The 17288-nt window shown below is 45.7% G+C and overlaps 1 protein-coding gene and 1 long non-coding RNA gene across 4 annotated transcripts in view; one reads left to right on the top strand and one right to left on the bottom strand.

Moving 5' to 3' along the window:
• Positions 1–17288, top strand: part of LOC138580557 (uncharacterized) — a 319738-nt gene that overhangs the window by 180683 nt on the left and 121767 nt on the right. The window lies entirely within an intron of this gene.
• The window catches only part of ZNFX1 (zinc finger NFX1-type containing 1), a 128228-nt gene that overhangs the window by 78416 nt on the left and 32524 nt on the right, over positions 1–17288 (bottom strand). For all 3 annotated transcript variants that reach the window (XM_069651184.1, XM_069651185.1, XM_069651186.1), the window contains exons 9-12: positions 16718–16857; positions 14620–14774; positions 14220–14365; positions 13686–13796 (exon numbers count right to left, since the gene is read on the bottom strand). In XM_069651184.1, coding sequence (XP_069507285.1) covers positions 13686–13796; positions 14220–14365; positions 14620–14774; positions 16718–16857 — 552 coding nt within the window. The remainder of the gene's footprint in view (positions 1–13685; positions 13797–14219; positions 14366–14619; positions 14775–16717; positions 16858–17288) is intronic.

Raw genomic sequence — 17288 nt, forward strand, 5'->3', positions numbered from 1 at the left:
AAAAGAAACTCAGAGTTCAAATTAAACAAAAATGCATGAGAGAGTGGGAAAAAGGTCTCACTCTCTCCAGGATAAAAATTAAAAGTCCTGAAGTCCAGCAAAAGAGCTGGTGGTCTCTAATGTAGAAGGGAATTAGCACATTTCTGAAACTTCTCCCTAACAGTCAACGACTTGATAAGGTGGTAAAAGAAAGCATGGAGGAGGTTGGTTAACATCAGGAGGAGGTAGTAGATGGGTATTGCGTTGTTTTGCCGACATGGGTCTTTTCGAAGTAATTGTTTACCAAAATAATTACCTTGAAAATACTCATCGAAATATATAGGGGAGTGATATGATGTGTCTTTGTAGTGGACGAAGTGCTCAAAGCCACAAGTAGGGAAACAACACTTTACTAGGTTCTCAGCTCCAGGAACTCACAGTTGGTAAATACAAAAGGAGTTATCAAGACAAAGTGCATATGAAGAGAGACATCCAACGGCCCCCTATCTGCCAGGCCTCAGACTCCAACGGACTCTCTGGAACACGTGGGGCACTTCACTCTGAACATTCCACCAGGCACTACGACAGGCATTCCCGCTAGCAAGCATTCATACAGGACCAAAGGGAGTGAAACACAGAAAACAACAGGGAGGTCTATGGGGTTAATAGGGGTGGTGTTGGGGTTGGGATAATAGCATTAGTAAGAGGGGGTTTTGGTGGGGGTCCCACCCACAATATTTTAAAAAAGGTCAATGAGTTTTTTCGTAGCAATTTCTTCGGAAAAAATTACTTTGCAAAAACTGTTGTTGGCAAAGGGATATGGAACCTGTAGAAGGAGAGAATGATATCATTGGTGAAGACCATGAGGAGGTGGGAGAAGAACAGAAGGAGTGAGAATACCAATAGCATGGTAAGGTACTCCTGCAAGGAGGCCAGTTGGGCCCAAGGCAAGGGGAAGATGTGGCAAGCCCTTAAGCCAGAGATTATCTGAGAGAAGAAAAAGGTGTCAGGAACTCTTAAGCCCAAAAGGGTGCGGGAAATGCAGTAGGCTGAGACTGAGAAGAAGAGTGGTGCAAAGAGCAAGGACCTTGACATCTAGGACGAGAGAGAACCGAGAAGGTTACAGGAAACCTAAAAAACGGACTTAACTTGGACAAAGGGGGCTAGCAAACAGAAGAGAGACACGCAAAACCCTCCTCCATTTACCTTAAGTATGGAGCATTGTGCATGATATGTGTTTGAAATCTTGAGTTGTCTATCTCTAACTCTTACCTTATTCTTGGTAACTTTTGTCAACTTTTATTAAATCCCTTATGTTAGATAGAAAGCCCACCTTTTAAAACATATGGTAGAACCTTGTATTGGCTTTTCTGGTTCTGTGACATGTTTGGTTCCCAGTCTGGCTTAATCTGAAGCCTAACTCGGAGTGTGTTTATGCTTTTATGTGCTCTTCCTTAAGGCAAGGATACCCTTAAAGTACCCCTTACTCTTCCACAGAAAGTATCATCTGTTACTCAAGATGCAAGGCTGGTGGTGGCTTTTTCACCTGTGTAAAATGGTTCCATCCAGTGGAATCCATTTTACCTGGTTGGGTCCTTTTTGACCTACTCCTCCATTCATCGAAATGGAGGCTATAGTTGTTGGCTCCCAAACCTTTGGGGTCAAATAACTATCCCTTGTCCCTCCTTGAGTACATGAGATGGGGTGGCCATATTTGGCCACTGAATAAATCATTTTGGATGGGAGACCATTCCAAAATGGATGGGCATACTTGGAGGGATGGTCTGCAATGGCCGACCACCCCTAAATTTGAATTACGCTTAGTATGTGATTAAGCGTGGTGTTCAATAACCTGATCCTGAGTGGAATACAATCAGACCCCTTTCCCACTTCCCATAGCTATAGCTGGATCTCCGAACCTGCTATTTGGAAAGACTGCTGCTTGAGGAAGGACTGAAGATATGTTCCAGCACCTGTTGATGACTTGAAGAATCCAATGGCAAAGCTCTGCCTCTCCAAAGAAGACAACAAGGAACCCACAGCGGTGCTTCTTCCCACAGATTTGGTGGGTACAACTTGATCACAGCTCATGCTCGAAGTTCTCACCTCCCTTAAGCTCCTGGCCTGCATTGGCAGACCCACAAGAGGCTGCCCTTTGCTGCCAGGACTCTGAAGACTCTCTGAGGTGAACCTACCAGAGAATCTTTATCCCGAGAGATCAAGCAAGAAATCTGGTGCTGTCTACTCTTACCTGGTGAGCTCCAGAGGACATACTGCCTTAAATCCTGCAACTGCACCACCAAGCACACCTTCCCAGTCCTTCTCCCAGGCCGGTCCGGATCTGGTGTGCTTTTTTCAACATTTCATCAACATCTCTTCTTCCTTGGGAGTCTCGCCAAACGGAACCCATACTCAAAAGCCAGATCCTGTGCCCAGGACTATGTGTGAACCCTGCATCACTAGCAACCACCAGCCACAGCTGACTCAACCTTTCGCTCCTCTTGTACTGTCCCCTGACATGGAAATCACTGAATAGAGAATAATCTTTATTCCCAAGGCTCACAGGGTCCCTTCTGCACCAGTGTGAATTTGCTGCTGTCCCAGGTGTTCACTGAAAACATGCACGGGAACCACCACTGGAAACTACCAACTGCATTATGCAAAACAGTTTTTTGGTCACAAGGTATTGCTCTCTTGATCCTCTGGTGCTGCTCAGTCGTCTTGTCTTCATTTCTTTCTTGATCCCTTGGCCTCTTGTTTATTTTCAAATGACTCCTGAGGGCTTTCCTCCAATCTAGCTTCAGACACTGCTCTTTGGAGCACTTTTGCATAAAGGTAACTATTTACCAGCATAGACTGCCCTTATTTGCATTACTCTGTAACCTGTGACCAAAAACTTAAATCTGAATTGTTGCCAACATTATGAGCAATTTTCTCAATCCAAAATAAATTGGTTCATCAGTGAGTCTCTTAAATGCTTTCAATTTTGTCTTTAGATCTGCTGCTTTAGACTGATCTCACCGGCAGGCAAAAGTCAACCTGAACATGTTGCTGATTCGTGGGTGGCATTATGGTCTTTTGGTAAACGTCATAGAGACATCTCACTAAAGGCACACCCAGGGGAAGAAGCTATGTTTTATGCTAATCTGTTTTCCTTTGTATAGTGCTAATCATGAACGCATATACCTTGGTACGAAAGAACCATTCATCTATATAGCCTTATAAAGAGCATCATTTAGCATATACTTGTTTCAGAGTGTGTGCAAGGGTGTTAGGGAGAATTCTCAATTCTGTGCTAATTCCCTTCCACCTTAGAGACCCCCAGCTCTTTTGCTGGACTTTAGGACTTTTTAATTTTAACCCTGGAGTGAGTCCTTTTTCTCACTCTCTCATGTGTTTTGACCTGCTTTGGATTAAAAGTAGTGTTTCCTTTGTTTTTGGAGTCTGACAAACTCCATAGGCATCGACTTTGTGTATGGTGACACACAGCACCTTCAGTGTAGGGTCACAGAGAAATCCTTTAGATTTCTCATACGGTTTAAATACCTTTTCCTGTGCAAACAACTGTTCCCAAGAATAGTAAAGTGACTGTACTTACCTTTTCTCTCTGTAGGTCCAGTACACATCATTTTATGTGGAGTGTGTGGGGATTACTTAGTAGCCCCTTTTCCTACCTACTCATGTAAACATGTTTATGTTACTCTCACTACTTTAAATGGCTGGTGGCAGTGGTTTTATTTTCCTACCATTGTGCTTTTCTACCGCAGGCTGAATTCTCAGCTGCAATAAAGCACTCATGGGTGAATATTTTGTCAAAATGGCCCGGTCTTATTTTTTTTTGCCATTTTCCAGTTGTGAGGTCTTTCTTGGATTTTACTCTGCGTGCCAATCCAGGATTGAGCCCTTGGCTTGTTTTGCCTTTGGCAGGCTTCACTACTGAAGCCCGGCTCTGGCTCCAGTGTGTCTGGAAGGGCAGGAAGTGAGGGAGGTTCCCGAAACTACCCTGTCCTTTGCCTTTAGGAATGCCTGAATGCAGTCCTGATTGGCTGGCTGGCTCTCCTTTCAGGACAGCCACCCTGCTGTTTGGGTGACAGCTAGGCTGTACATGAATGGGACAAGGGTTTTGGGACTGAAGACAGAGTCGACCACTTGGAAGAAAAACCTGATGAAGAAACGTGAACAAAGCTTGCTGCATCCTCCTGGACCATTGAACTGCCCGGTGAAGCCCTGCTGCTGTGCTGAAACTCCTTTTTGTAATCAACATGAGAAGCTCCTGAAGGGACGACTTCTTCCCTTGGGTTAGTGGGACCAACTAACCCTGAGACGAACTCCACTGGACCACCTTCCCCGACTGGCTGTACTTCTTTGCTGCTGCAGGAACCGAGTGCCAGGGGTCGAGAAATCTGTAGTCGAGTGCAACCTCTGTGATCCAGAAGCTCCAGGAGTCCCCCCAGGACCCTCCAGAATGCAGGACGACCAAAGCTAGAGTCCCCTCACCAGAATGCAGGACTCAAGGAGGAAGGAAGCCCAACCGGTACCCAAGATCTGCAGTGGTGCTGTTTACTGAGCACTGTAAATGCGAAGTGCCGCTGATCCGAAAAGAGCCTGTAGCTGCCGCCGACCTCCGAATTGCTACCGCAGGAGTCCCCAGAGGTCCTCCCTCTTGTCCCCACGACTGAGGCCCAGGAACCCACGATCTGCAGCACTGCAACCAGACAGAAGCCAGCTAGACCACTCTCCTTCTAATCAAAGGAACTATTCTGACTAGGGGTAGTTACCTCAGTGTCTTTAGCTTTGCTCTTCTCAGTTGAGACTTGCAGTAGCTACTTTGCTAGAGTTGATTTCAGCTCTACCCTTCACAAGTTTAAAAGCTTGTGACCCTACAGTGATTGTTCTTCAACAAACTCTCTAACTTTGTGCAAGAAAAGAAGTGCCTCCATAGACTATGTTTCAATTGACTTTGGCTGTCCTGGCACCCTGCAGACTCTTCTATTCCATTTGACTTTTATACTTACTGTCCCTCATAGGTGATAACTTGTGTTTTAACTATTATTGCTGGGAAAGGTTTTTATCTATACTTCATTGGAAGATTTAAGTGCTCACATGCTCCGAGAACCTGTTTAACCTTTTTCCTCCCTTTAACCTTTCCTTTCTACAAACCTCAGAATCTACAAAGTGTACTAGTGATATATAAATGCCATTGCTGTCCTAGTTAGTGAAGTCACCTCAGGGTGTAGCAAGTGTGTAAGAAGGATCTCTAAAGAGTATATACTAGCTTTGTGTTGATCCTGGGAAAGTATTTTAAAGTATATTTGATTGTTAGATATATTGCCCTTGTTAAAGAATTTGTATTTAATAAATACTGTTAAATAATTATTTATTACAAAAACCTAGAGTATAAGTGTTACTTGGCTACTTGTATTGATGGATTTCTTTGCTACAGCTCTAAAGCTCACATTTACCCCTCTTGAGATAAGCCTGGCTGCTCAGTCACACTACCAACCTGTGTACAGGGCTATACCAATATGTGGGTTACCTAATACCAAAAGGACAAGAGTTGTGTATTCGCCTACAGGGTTACTACATCAATTCTTGCCTACCAAAGGGGTGTGTGATGAAGTTCCCCGCCTGACTTTGTGACACGCAAGGAGAGTGACTACGGGGACTGCGTACCTCCTGTTCCAGTTGATGATGGGCCCGAGTCAGAATGCAGAGGATTCCCTGGGTCAACCTCCAGCAGTTCTGGTCACTTGCCAGAAGCCAGTCGCATTGCCTGAGCTTGAGTCTTGAGGGCTGAGGCTCTCCCAATTGCAACATTCCACCAGGACAGCTTAGCACTGAAAACTATCCTCCCTGGTTTTTAGCCTATTGCAGTAGGCTTCCTGGAGGGTCATTCAAATGCCCTAGCCAGTCCCAAAACCTCAGCACAGGAATGGATATCTTCTCCTTTAAGAGAAAAGTGTTTAATTCTCTGGAGATAGCAGGCAAGGGTTTTCCTGCTCTGCAGAGGTGTTAGGAACATGGTTAAATATGCAGATCAGATCTGCGGAAGTCCTGCAGATACAAATGTACAATCGTGGAAAGCGATTAGTGAAGCTCACCTGCATTGACCACAGAAGTTCCAAACTGAATGGTCTTAGATACATTGTTACCCTTTCCTTGCCTGGGAAGAAGTTTACTGACAGCAAACTGCTCTACTGGCACAGGAGGAAAGCTCAGGGGCAACACATTTGTTTTGGAAGCAAAACAACAGGTAGCAACACAGGTTCTAATACCGGGCTTGCACTTAGAAACTAGTGCCCGGTATTAAGCGTGTTATAAAAGAACAATTATAATTATAAGGGTTTCCTCAACTTCTGATTCACATGAATAGGAGACAGGGGGACCCGGTTTCTAGCAGGCAGTACAATTGGTTTTCAAACCAGTTCTAAAAGGGAGGCTGGCCTTCATATAGCCATAGGTTAGCCTCCTGTCAGCACGCCCGTTATGGTCACTTGGCCTAATTACAGCCCCACTGTGCAGGTGCACAGGCATGGCATGCGGATAATGACCTCTGTCTTAACGCCAGTAAGACAGAGATCCTTCTTATAAGGACACCTGCGCCCTGTTTCCCTCTTATCCTCTGGCCTCCTTCCTTGGGCCCTCTACCGTTGCATCCCGTGAGGCCAAACCTCTAGGGGTCATCTTCGACTCCCCTCTCTCTCCTTCACCCTCACATCTTGGACCTTGCCAAGAAGGCACACTTCCAGCTTTACCTCCTTAGAGGCATTCTCCCTTTCCTAACCTCACCCCAAAAGCTCAATGTTTCCTGAGCTTGGTCCTCTCTAGGCTGGCCTACTGCAACAGCTTCTTCCTCAATCTCCTTCTTTCCTCTCTACGCCCCCTTCAGCTAATCCAGAATAGGGTTGCAAGACTTACGCTTGGCCTCAAGCCCAAGGACCATATCTCTCCAGCCCCAAGATATCTCCACTGGCGCCCTGTGGCCGCAAAGATCAAATTCAAGACCCACTGCATCATCCACAAGGCTATCTGGGGGCTGGGACCATGCTATCTCTAACTTTCTCTCCCTTAGTACCCCCCTGCTAGAGACCTCCGCTCCACTAACTCCAACTCTATGTTTGTCAAACGCTTCTCCAAGCAGAGAGTGGGTGGCAGGTCTCTCTCTTTTCGGCTGGTCCCTTCCCCTCTCAGACTCGAACCGGACCTCCTTAAATTCCAGAAACTTCTCAAAACTAATCACCCTACTGCCGCTGAGACTGGTGGCCTGGACCTACATGAATCTCACAGGTAACAGGCCCCTGCCCAGTCGATACCAGCACCCCCTCCCCCAGCACTGCCCTTGTGGGCCCCCTACCTGGTGGCCATGCATCCCACCCTTGGGATTTATCCGACATAGCACTTAGCCAGCTGCCCCTTCCCTGGCTCCCCCCAGAACTTCCCTCCCGGGCTCTTACCAGAAATTGCCCATACACTCCCCTTCTTCCCCCCCATCTCCCCCACTTCTTTTCACAGCACTTGCACGTCCAAATGCTATTAGGCCTAGAAGGACCACAAATGTTTAGTTAAGTTTTTCTTTTGACAATATTATTTACTCCCCTGTTTTCTCCCCATTTTGCCTTCTGGCGCCTGGAAACACCATCTTGTTTATAGGTGCCTAATAAATGCTCAATAAATCAAATCAGACACTGAAAAAAGGCTGGTTCATGGGAAGTAGTTACTGCCGTATAGGAGGGCTCTCATTCAGGGTTGGTGGGTGGCAGAAGAGGCTCACTTTTGAAGAGGTCTGAAGACAGGAGAGCAGTGGAAAAAGTAGATACTGGAGGAGTGGAAAAAGCTGGAGACATGCACAGTGCAGAGCAAAAGGAGGTGGTGAGAACTGAGGATGATTAGGAGATGCTGGTACTAAAGGAGGTGACAACATCAAAAGTGAGTCTAACCAGAAGGAGGTGGTAATAATGAGGTGGTACCATCAGGGTGGGATACTAACCAGAAAAAAGTGGTGGTAGCAAAGGAAGCAGTAACATAGGTAGGTGATTAAGACTTGAAAGAGGTGGCTGTAACAAGAGGTGGGAGAGAATTCTTTGAGTGCATGTTATTAGGTGGCGAGGAGATGGCAGGAACAAAGAAGGAGGGAACGTCAGAAAGCAAAGTATAAGGGTGGGGGAGTAGGAAAGGAGGCGGCAATATCAAGAAGTGAGCCTCGGGTAATTGAGGTTATAGTAGTGAAGGATTAAGCAGTGGGTGAAGTTAAGAGTGGGCAGGGGGAGGTAACGGGGAGAAAAGGTTGAACGAGCAACTCAGAATAACAAAGCGATAGGCCCAGGTAAAGCAGGGGACTTAGAAGGCTGGCTTCAGGAGAAAGAGAAAGAGGTAGAATCCATGGGTGAGAAAGAGCTGCAGACATCAGGGACTGGGAATGGCACCAAAGCAACCTTTACAGGGAAATTAAGTGGACTGGAGGAGGTGGGTGGATAGCAGAGGAGATCCAGAAGTGAAAAAGAAAGAGAAGAAGAACATGGCCTAGTCATCCAGAATAGGCAGATTTCGATGACTAGTCAGCCTTTGTAGGACCACCAGGCGGGAGGAGGAATGAGACAGGGTCAAGGAGGTTGCAAGCAGGCCAGAGAGGGTAAGGAGGATAAGTCCAAGGTTTGCTCATCCCCCCCTTTAGCCCTCCCTGCTGCCTACGACCAAGGACGCATCTGCCCAAAAGAACTGCTGTCAACGTTAGTTGAGGGATAAAGGACACCAGAAAGCCTGCATCTTGATCAGTCAAAGGACGAGGGTCGGGAATCCTATGATCTTGCAATGCCAGAGACAAGACAATGGGCCGCATTAGGAGTCAGCTGGTCCGGAAAGAACGGTGGTGGTAAATCGGCCACCACCGTTCGTTCCAGACCAGCTGATTAAGAGTCCTGCAAGAGGGAGGTGTCACTCCCGCCAGGTCTGACCCGGCAGGAGATATAACTGCCTCAAAATTACCATCCTGTTTACTGTTATTATTTTCCTTTGTGGGAGTTCAGACTTTTCATTTAGTTGTCCCTTACTTGTACATAATCTACAAAACAAATGCTAAAGCAACAGCACATGGTCTCGGTACCCTACTGGATACCAGGTGTCCTATGTGGCGGGTGAGAAAATGAAACCTGTTTTATGCTGCATTACTACATACCACCTTACACTGTAATGTCACCAAATTGAAATGGGCAGCCAGTGGAGCATAGGGGTCCTTGGTATTGTTATGGGCATTTGGGCAATTATCCTGGCTGCCATATTTTGGATTAATAGCAGCCAGCTGAGTTGCTGTTCAGAAATCGTTCGAAGATTGGTTTGGAATGAATAAAACAATTGTAGTTTCCTTCACGGCACTGTGATGACTCCTGCAGGGTCATCACTAATGCCCAGCCTAGAGTCCCCTCCCATGTGGCCAGGGGAAGGCAGCTGCTACCTGATCCTGGCCTTGGGGGAGATGGCTGTTGGGAGGGGGGTGATGGCTCTGACAGGAGGGACGCAGTATCCTCCCCTTTTCTGTGAAGAGGACACCCTGATTCCTGAGTTTCTAAGGTCATGATGTCATTATTCAGAACCCTTAATTGTAAGAACTTAAAATGTACTTCTGTTAAACATCTCAAACAACTTTAGTCAGTCTTCACAAGTACATAACACCTCTAAAAACCAGTGAAATCTAATGTTTATGATAACTGTTATGTAGATTAAAGTGTTTCAATATGTAACCTGAAAAACGTGAAAATCTTGTGAACTCCCATTCCCAGAAAGCTTTGAGTACTGGGACGAGGAAGCTTTCTGGGAAGAAGAGGAAGAAGAGGAAGGGGGAGTTAATGCAGAGCAACAACGATGCCAAGTGTAACATGCGGTCTAGCTGTCAATCATTCAATCAGCTGCGTGAGACATATAACTCAGAAACCACAGGCAGGTGAAAGAAGGTGAAGGAGACATTGAAGGAAGCTGCAGAGTGCACGGGCGGGAAGTGGAACCAGAGACAGAACAGCAGACGAACCGTGCTGGGAAGCAGAGATGCTTGCAGGCAGCCACCTGGAGGTGTAAGCTGCCAGAGGAGAGAAGCTCTGGTATGCTTGTAGCGGGAGCCTTAGAGGGTCCACTACACGAGAAATCTTCACCGCAGGACCGGAGAAGATGCGGTCCTGGGGAATGGAAACTGTTCTATCGGCAAAGCAACCAGGAGCCGACGTGGGAACCGAGAGAGACCTGGCCTGGTGGGGAAGCCTACCGAACTGAGAGTCTCTGCTGCAGCTGCACATAGAACCGGTCATTCAGGCGAGAGGAGTTGGGGGCTCTGGAACGTGCTCACAAGTTATTGAACACTTGGGAACATATTTAAAATTTCGACCATGTAGATTTGAAGTACAAAGGCAAAAGTGGTACAACACCCCTTATATGAGATGTCAATGTGGGGAAGAAACCGCATTACTATAAGCCAAAAGACTTAAAAGAAGAGATCCAAAGGCAAAACCTGTACAATATTCCTTATCTGAGATGTCAGTTTGGGAACACGCATTGCCTAAAGCCAATCTGTATTAAAAAAGGCAGTTGACCAACAGAACTTGAGCAAACCTCCATATAAGGGATGCCAGTGTGGGGGAAGTTGGTACAAATTTTTAACTGTAGTCAACACAGCTCAATCATTAAAGAGATACTTTGTCAAATAAAATCCCTATTGCAAAGGGGAGATATTCCTGGGAGGAGAGTAAACCAGGATATCTGTTCAGTTAGGGAGTACCTGGCAAGGGAGTACACCAGGAAATCAATCCAATTTTGTGTTATAGAAGTACTTTGTTTTGTCAAATCTTTGTTGAAATGTAACATTTGCTTTGGCATCCTGAAAACTAAGAAAGACTTGCTCTTACTAAATTCCAACCAGTGTGTGGACAAGATACATTGGGCCTGATTCATGGAACATTTTCCTATGGGATTGCGCCATTATAAAACACCTCCATTAATCAGGCCCTTTGTTTGGTCATTCTGAAAAGCGCAAAAGACTTTCTTTCGGTATATTCCAACCTGTGTTGAAGAAGGGACATATGCTTTGTCATCTTGAGAACATTAAGTGAAATTGACATTTCAGACCCTGGATACAAGACTTGTTTGGTTGAACCAGATATATATCTAAATATTATATATTTTTATTTATTCTGCAGGGTTGTGTTGATTTGGAAACAAGAACATTTTCTGTCCATCTGTCGGTTTTGTATATTAGTGTGAGGGTTAGGGGTATTTTGGACACAAGGTTAATTTTCTTTAGTTTTAGTTTCATATGCAGGGACATTCTCTTTTGGATAGGGAAAGCTAGGCATTCTTCCAAACCTCTTTTCTTTTAATAAACATGGCTAATGTTGAGAACATTACGGCGATATGTATTTATTTGTATAGTTTTATACAGCACAGACCAGGCTCAAACAGGCATCATAGCACTGTACAGAGAAGAGAAAAGATATCTATGGTAGAAAAATCATACAAGCAGAGATTTAGTCAAATAAAAGTAGAAAAATATATACATGAGATAAATCAAGCTTGATGACTGAAGTTACTAGACATCATTTTGTGTGAAGCTCAAAGCTATACAGCTAGTATGGAGTACAAATTCGTTAGCATAATTTAGATTGGGCAATAGGTTGGGAGGATCTCCTAAGTGGGTGGGGAATGGGAAGATGAACACCATTCAACCAGGGAAGGACTGGGGTTGTTGCCGGGACCAAACAAGGCCTGATTGAAAGTACAATCGGAGCGAGGTAGGTGGAAGAAGGCATTTTGCGACACAAGTTTGCCATCACATCTCTTAACAGTCACATGGGAGAAAAGAGAAGGCGGAAATCGAGGACTTGCATAATGATGTAAGAAGTGTTGCAGGTACATATTACATGGTTCAGGGAAAATGCCATGGCAGAGTGCAGACATTTTCTCTTTTGGGATGCCCTCAGATTGCCAATGAGGGGGAACAGCTGATAAACCATTCCTGTTAATGGAAACACCCAGTTCATGCGAGATAGCTGCTTGCCACTTAACTCTCATGGTTGTGACCAATTGAAAGGAGGGCAGGCGTGAGGGCCGCTGAGGGCTACCATAACTGACAGTTAAGCCCTGTGTCATAGATGCAGACTGGGGAGCGAAGGTGGGAAGGGCTACATGAAGTGATAGTTGGCAACATGATGCACAGCATAGGAATCAACCACAGTAATTCTGCAAAATGGTTATTCTCTCTCAAATCAGCAAACACTTCTCCCTGCTCTTCCACAGCTCAATCCCCTCAGTACCACCTATGCTTAAAGGTATGGCATGTTCGTCAGCCACATTTCTCATTTTTCCCAGCCTTTCAATGGTCTGTATTCTCTCACAGCAGACTCAGCCATCTCCGAGATCACTAAAATATCTTCGAACACACTTGCTTCTCAAAACCCCACACCTCTTTTCCAATTCACTATTTTACACTTAGGGTGGCAGGCTTTCAGTGAATTGAAAAGGAAGGGCACCAATGTGTTCCATCTCATCTCCCATCCATATTGCCGTTTGCATACACCCATCACGCAGTCGCTTCTTAACTTGGCTATTCTTAGCCTCTAGGCTTGGCCATCCCAGTATTACTGTTCTGGAGTTGGTTTGGACATAGAAATTAAGCTCATTCCTTGACAAGACAAAGCCTCCTGGCTTCAAGTGGTTTGCTTGAGCACATCTCGGGACCATCATACAGCAACACAATACAATCATATTAATGCATTTGCCTCTCTTAAAATGTCCTTCAAGTAAATACTCTCTACTTGTACAGATACCTTTTAAGCTTCCCCTTTAAAATGTTCTGCAGTCCGGGTACACAATCATTTTGGCTGTATCAACATGCATCCAAAGAATCAGAAACATCATCCCTCTCCTGTTAGCCTGGCTTGAATTCCTGTTCTTTTTATCTTTACCCTCTTTCCGCTACCATCACACATCCAGCTGTTTCTTCTTCCTCCGCTACCTACACTTTGGATACCCTTAGAGGGGGGGCACAATACATAAGCTTCCACTGTGGGGGTCATTTGGCACAATATAAAAGCTTTGCAACATAGCTCTGCCCATCTCTTGCCAAATGTATTTATTACTCTCCCACCACACTCTCGTCTCCCCCTACTTCTCTTCACCCCTCATCTTTCTCTCGTCTCAAAGAATTCTCCCTACTACAGTCATGTATTTACACCGGCTGCATCTTCCCACCACACCCCTTTCGCCAAGCATGGTTTCCTCAGTCTTAGCACCCACACCGCACCCACTTCTCACACTGCCCGACTTACTGCCCTCACATTGCAGGAATGCATTCCCCACCCATCTCACACCTCTCTCACACCGCTCTCACCTCTCTGATCCTACTCACTTCTCTCCCACTACATTCCTGTGATTCCACCCTACTCACATCATTCCACTAACCCATCCCATCAGAGAGCCTCTACCTCTCTAAATCCTTCCCCACCGTTTTCTTCTGTGACACGCCATTCCCTTATTCCCACACTGCTCACTCCACTCTAATACCATTTCCTGCTCACTCTCTCCCCACCCATTGCTCTCTTACTCCATGGACCTCTATCCATCCGTACTCACTTGTTTACCTCCATGCACTTCACTCCTAATTTGCTCACTTATCTCTCAGCCCAAAACCCCTATCTCTCGCCCGTTCAGTTTCCGGCCACACCACTGACCTGGTAGTTCAGTCGGACAAATGGAAAGTCAACCTTGATCAGACGCTCGAAGAGTGAGACCTCCAAATTGAAGTTCTTGGCTAAGTCATAGACGTTGGCACTCGGCCGTAGCTGGAAAAGAAAGCAACTGTCAAACACTAGGCATTCCCCCCATTTCGCTCCCAAACTGTTCCCCACTCATCCTCTATTGTGTTCCTCCTCCCCTCCTTGAATCATTTTTAAGGCATCTCTCTTTTTGCACATGTATTACTTCCAGTGACAGCTGATGTGCGCATCATTCAACTCTTTTAATCCCCAAGATGTCACCATTGATTTTTGAAGTCCAGGATATTCTGTGATGTAACTGTACCACGGCATATTGGATGGAACTAAGCCAAAGTATCTTAGATCTAGAGGAGTGATTAGCAGGATGGTCCCTCGAGCATTAAACAGGCCTGGCTTGGGGCTGGGGGAGGGGGGTAAAAGAATGAGCTGCAGACCTGATGACTATAGGCGGGCAAGATGGGAGCTGTTAGCGGGGGAGGAGTTAGTCACCTGCTGGTGGTCTCCGATGAGGATCAGGTGGTTGCAGGCCTTGCTCAAGGTGGTAATGGTATGGGCTTCCAGCACCTCAGCCGCCTCTTCTACAATCACAATCCGTGGAGCCACTTCTTGCAAGATATTGCGGTATTTTGCAGCACCTGACAATGGGAGAGGGGGTATTAAGAGAGAGGAATAGAAGAAAGGACAACATTGGATAAGCACACAGACTAATAGATCCTAGTCATACACCCGCCACAAGGCACCCTTTACTCTTCTCTTCCTGTGGAAATATGGCTCATGAACTCGTAGGGAAAGGGCAGTACATTGCAGAATACATTCTCTGGTGCCCGGTCCATCTCGCTCCCTGAGCCACAAGCACTGCCTTTTCATTCAAATGAACCTGCTATCTGACCTGTGGTTGTCATGCCGATGACCTTGGCTTCTCTCAGAATACACAGGTCTTCCTGGCGCCGGAGCTCAGCCATTCTTTCTGTGGCTTTCTGATAGTTCTCTTCGTGGAGCAGGATTCGCCGTCGGATGTCTGCCTGGTACATCTGAAGCCAGAGCCTGTGGGTGGGAGATAGAGAAGAGACTCAGACAGGCTGCTGCATTAGTGCTGCGGACCACAAACACACGCACACACATTACACCAGCACTCTAGGTGTAACCACAATGAAGTGGACATCTACTGGTGCAGAAAATACTGGCAAGGTTGCTATATAATACAAATTCACACAGTAGTTTTGTTGACTATCAAATGTACTATATATATTACAAAATAATCAGTTAGTTACACAGGTGTTCCATTTTGGGAAAGCCATTCAACCTTTTGTCAAGGACGAGTTGGATCTGACAAATGAAAACTTGACAAATAAGAACACCTGCCTTCCAATGGACACAGGAAATGTTGAATTTGAAGGAAACTATCTTCTTGATAACAATGTTCCCTTCCCACCACTATAGGGAGCCGGCATAGGAGAAACATTTAGTGACCCTGGTTTTGCTCCAGGATGGTGGACGTGACCAGGTTTAGGACTAGTCATAGGCCAGGTCCTGTGTGTGTTGAAGGAGATGCCACTCCTGCGAGTGTGACCTGCAAACACGAGACGTCTTTTTCTATTTCGTTTAACTTTCCTTAATGTGGTTGGCATTATTTATTTTAAACTTTGTTTATTGGCATTTCCAAGTTACAGTTTAGACAATGTAATAACTCGTGCAATAGAGGCAGTGATGTAAACAGGTCTCGGCTGTTCCTTACAGTTTGTGTACGGAGCCAATATAACTAAACAACAAACAAACATACCATACAAGTGTGGTTCTTCGCTTGGCAGATGCTGAATTCCCTGTGACGTGGCACTAGGCTGCAAAGTATTGCCCATTTTGTTATATGTGGAACTTTATTATTTACATTTCTGCAGGTATAGTCTAGCACACAAGTCTTGGGTGCCAGGCAAGTAATCCATTACATTACCGTGCATGTGTGCATCAAATTAAGGACATGTCCAGCAGTTAGCACAAAACACGGACAACGTTCAGTACGGAAACAGGTTGAAGCTTGGCCCATTGTAGGTTGGTCCTCGGGTACAGGGCCTTGTCTAAGTTCAGGTAGCAGGAAGACTGCGGGTTGGGCCTTCCTAACATGGTATGGTGAGGGGAATAGTCTTGCTATGGCGCTGTATGCCAAGGCGTCCTTGTTGCTTCATGGTGGTTTGTCATCTGGTGAATGGCACATTGCATCTACTAATGCTTTCCAGGCCTCCAGGGCATCAGCAAGATCCCCCCCCCCGCCTTGATGTAGGGTTACTCCAGGCCCATTGTGATTGCCATTAAAGTCAGGAATTATGGGAAATCGGTAATGGTTATGATGCCAACTATGTGAATTATGTCTTTTGAAACAACAGTAAAAAAAGAATAGGACAACTATTATTGTGTGGACAGTTTGTGAAGCGGTGTAGCTAGGGTGGACCGATGTGGAATCTCCTAAGGTACTAAATCACAGATGCCATGTGACACCTGTAAGTGGTGACATAACAGTGGACATGAGAAACTAAACATTTCAGAGACGTTTTGCAATTTGATGTTGGGGATTTGGGCCTGGATTTCTAAAAGATCTCTTCCTATGAAAAGGTCTGCCTCTTAAGGAGTTTTGACTAGAGATCTAGGTACTGTGAGACTATGTTTCCCAGCCAATGATGCATTTGTGAAAGGCTTGCAATGAGTCCATGATATTTTGAGCAGTGGTGATAATCCGCTTTTTGGGAAATTGACAGGAAATGACATAATGAATGTGGTTTCACAGGTAGTCTGCAAATCAGGGGACAAACGTTACATTCGACCTAGGTGACTTTATATGTTTGTGTACATAAAATGTACATGTATGCATAGAGGTGTTGCGATGAAAGGATGTAGTGTCTGAGGGATGTGTCACTCATGGGAAATCCAGGGATGGAAGGAGGCTGAAGGTAGCAGCTCTTTTTGCAAATCTCCAAAATTGGACTGGAGTTTATTACCTATAGAGCCGCCATCGAGATTTCAGGTCCAAGCTCCAGAGATCCAAGATCGCTTCAGCCTCTGCCTCTGTCATAGCGTTGAGTTTTCGCAGCTCGAATTTCATCTTCCGCTTCATCTTTTTCTTTTGGTCTCGTTGCACCTTAAAGCAAGATTCAAAGATGTCAGCAGAGTGGGGTTCCAGAGACCCATACAAATCACCAGACATCATTCATACAGCCACTTATCAGCCCCAGCAAATTCCTTGGCGAGCCGCAAACCAAACCTCCCTCTCGACCCTGCTCTCGTTCTTTTCCAACCTCCACCCATAGGAAATGTGTGCATGAACTATAGTGCACATATACAGCATGCAAAGTGTAGGCAAACCACGAAAGCCAAGCAAACAAGCTCCTCTGCCCATTTCCTATCCGGTTTAGCATGTGGTGACAGTGCATTTCTGAAACTGAACCAAATTGGTCAGAGCTGTACGACGATAAAGTTGACTCAATTGCTGCCCCACCACGGGACAGTCTGGCAGGCAATGTTTACTGTAAACACACTGGTGGCTGCCGATTTGTTATTCGTCCAGGCACA

This window comes from Ambystoma mexicanum, chromosome 3p (genome assembly GCF_040938575.1).
Source record: "Ambystoma mexicanum isolate Mex_15411 chromosome 3p, UKY_AmexF1_1, whole genome shotgun sequence".
NCBI classification, from domain to species: Eukaryota; Metazoa; Chordata; class Amphibia; order Caudata; family Ambystomatidae; genus Ambystoma; species Ambystoma mexicanum.